Source organism: Bactrocera dorsalis, chromosome 4 (assembly GCF_023373825.1).
Source record: "Bactrocera dorsalis isolate Fly_Bdor chromosome 4, ASM2337382v1, whole genome shotgun sequence".
Taxonomy (NCBI): domain Eukaryota; kingdom Metazoa; phylum Arthropoda; class Insecta; order Diptera; family Tephritidae; genus Bactrocera; species Bactrocera dorsalis.
In genome coordinates, this window is record NC_064306.1 from 8,300,544 (window position 1) to 8,303,071 (window position 2,528).

Here is a 2,528-nt window from a genome sequence, read left to right on the forward strand (position 1 = left end):
TTTACGCACACAAATTGTGCTGGCTGTGTATTTCTAGTTTCTCTGTGTTTATTTACTGGAGTCACCTATCTAGTGCTTTACTTAATTTAGCTAATTTCACTGTGGAAACAGTGATTTTGTTTGCTGCTGGAGCGTGTGTGCCACAGAGGTTACTTTGATCCTCAAAGTTTTCAAATATTTTGATAAAATACTTTGAATAATTTGAAGAGATTCTTGAATTACTTTCTTACGTATAGGTTTCCTGTCGTATTTGAAAGATTTTCTACCCCATAACTGCGTCACAGCTTCATATTGATACTGTAGAGCTCCTGAAGGTTTTTATACTGAGATGGACGGGGTGTCCGTAGCAGTTTGTAGATGTTTAGCACTTTGAATAGTGAAAGCTCAGTTTTCAGTTGATTTTGCCTAATTTTGGGTTCGGAATGGCTTTCGGACATCGCTTTGTCGACTTAGATACTGCGAAAACCCACTTGACCGACCAAGCGACCACATCTCTTCGAGACTTTGTCCGAATACCAGACTTCTACAAAGTTGAACCATAAGTCGATATTACCTCTGAATAACCATTTTCAGTGCCGAAATTGCTGAATCTGAGCTAATTTCTTGATTGCCCACGAAGTCTTCATACGTTGGGTCACATTTATGCCTTATTAAAGGAAGGATATTAGACTCAGGGTTATTCAGATCCTTGTACATTTGAAACTGCTGAGCCGATAATTAATTAATTCCCTATCGTTTGTTTTCTTCTTAATGATACATATACCTAATTATGGAGTCCGGCCACTCGGTTCATTCACTGCACAATAAAAAACGATTTTATAAAATTATAAAACTTATATTTAACACCACTTTTTTAATAACCACATGCCCTTAAAAAATAATATTTATCACCTTCCCCGACATTCCCTGTCATCCCTCATGTTATAACTGATTCTTTCGCTTACGTCCCGGTCGCACCGTTAACACACTATGCGGCAACACACCATCGATTGCCTTGCCTGCCTTACTCGCCGCCAGCAAACGGCGCTCGTGCACCTTTCGATGCTTCGTCAGGTGATCGGAGCGCGCAAAACATTTCAAACAATAGTTGCACTTGTAGGGCTTCACACCCGAATGCGAACGCCGATGGCGTGCCAACTCATCGGAACGTGAAAACTTCCAGGTACAAGCAGGCCAATCGCAGGTGTAGGGCTTTTCGCCCATATGGCGACGCAGGTGGGCCTTAAGATGTGCAGGCTTCGCATAAACCTTATCGCATGTGCCAAAAGTGCAAGGAAAACCAGCGGCAGTGCGTTCATCATGGCTGCCGGACTCATTGCTGCGCTTTGTTGTTCTCGTTTTGCGATGCAGTTTGAGGTTTTTAGAGCTCTCGTGCAGAAAGTGGTCGCAGGTATCGGTGCAAAGTGGCGTCTTCTCGGGTAGAAAGTCGATTAGCTCGGGTATCTCGATATAGTTATCCAAGAATTTCTCCTCCCACTCAGCCATTTCGCGCGTGATGAAGGCAGCTGTCTCAAACTCCACCACAATTGTGGAATCCAAGCTGACGGGACTACTTGGTGTGTCGTATATGCAGCTGTTGTTGTGGTATTCCGTTTCACTGCAGCTCTGCGTTGTTAAAGTTTCGTAGTTCGTCGGTGCTGCAGCTGAATCGCATGTACTGTCGTGTATTAAGACATCAGGTGGCGTGCTGAGCAGCCGATCTAGCGTAAGCTGCAATTGTTGCTCGTTGTTTCCTTTGCTTTCTGTGTAGCCTGTGTGCAAGTCTTGCCCCTTATGTGTATTATATGTAGTTGCCATTTCGCTTTCATCCCAACCCACTTGCAATTCCACGAGCGTTTTTTCACTCGGCGTTGCAGCAAACACGTAAGGATCATCGGCGCAGCTGAGTCGCAAGCTATTATCAGTAGACTGCTGCACGCAGCAATTGTAACTGTAAATCGGCGTGCCACTTTCCATATCTGCGTCGGTATCCGTCCAATTTTCATGCAGCTGCGTGTCATTTAAATCGCTAAACAGTTGCTGGAAGCCGCCAGCGGCAAAGAAGTCCATTTTTGTAGTATAAAATTTATTCTTTTCTATATTTTTTCTATAAAATATCCGCGTTTGCACTTGTCACTTTGCGTGTTGCAATGTTAATGCCGTGTTTTCGCGCTGCGTTCGTTGTTTTTAAATTATATTCTCTGTCTGAGATTCAATGCTGCTCCGAGCGGCAGTTCGAACTGAAAAATAAGATCAATCAGTTGGCGCATTTTTATCTACGCTCGATGGTCAATCAATATCGCCAATGACATAAATGTAGTTCGTAAGCGCAGTCGTAGTCGCAGTCGCAGTCTTGCAGTCACCCACAACCGCGTACTATGTAATAAAGTTGCCAGATTTTTTAAATTTCTTGAAAACTTCATACACTGATCAGGGTATATTAAGTGTGGCAAGATGTTTAGAAGACCGAAAAAAAACCAGAGATTGGATAAAGTATATAAATATATAAATAAACAACGGTACGAGCTGAGTGGAGGAACCACGTCCAT

General features: G+C 43.1%; 1 protein-coding gene across 1 annotated transcript; it reads right to left on the reverse strand.

Moving 5' to 3' along the window:
• Window positions 1-849: 849 nt before the first annotated feature.
• On the reverse strand, window positions 850-2,260 carry LOC105232206 (Krueppel-like factor 5). The gene has a single exon (XM_011213835.4). The coding sequence runs from the start codon at window positions 2,047-2,049 to the stop codon at window positions 922-924; it is 1,128 nt and encodes a 375-aa protein (XP_011212137.3). The 5' UTR covers window positions 2,050-2,260; the 3' UTR covers window positions 850-921.
• Window positions 2,261-2,528: the final 268 nt, after the last annotated feature.

Coding starts and splice junctions, on each gene's coding strand:
- LOC105232206 (XM_011213835.4), bottom strand. CDS start 2,049: ATGGACTTCTTTGCCGCTGGCGGCTTCCAGCAACTGTTTAGCGATTTA.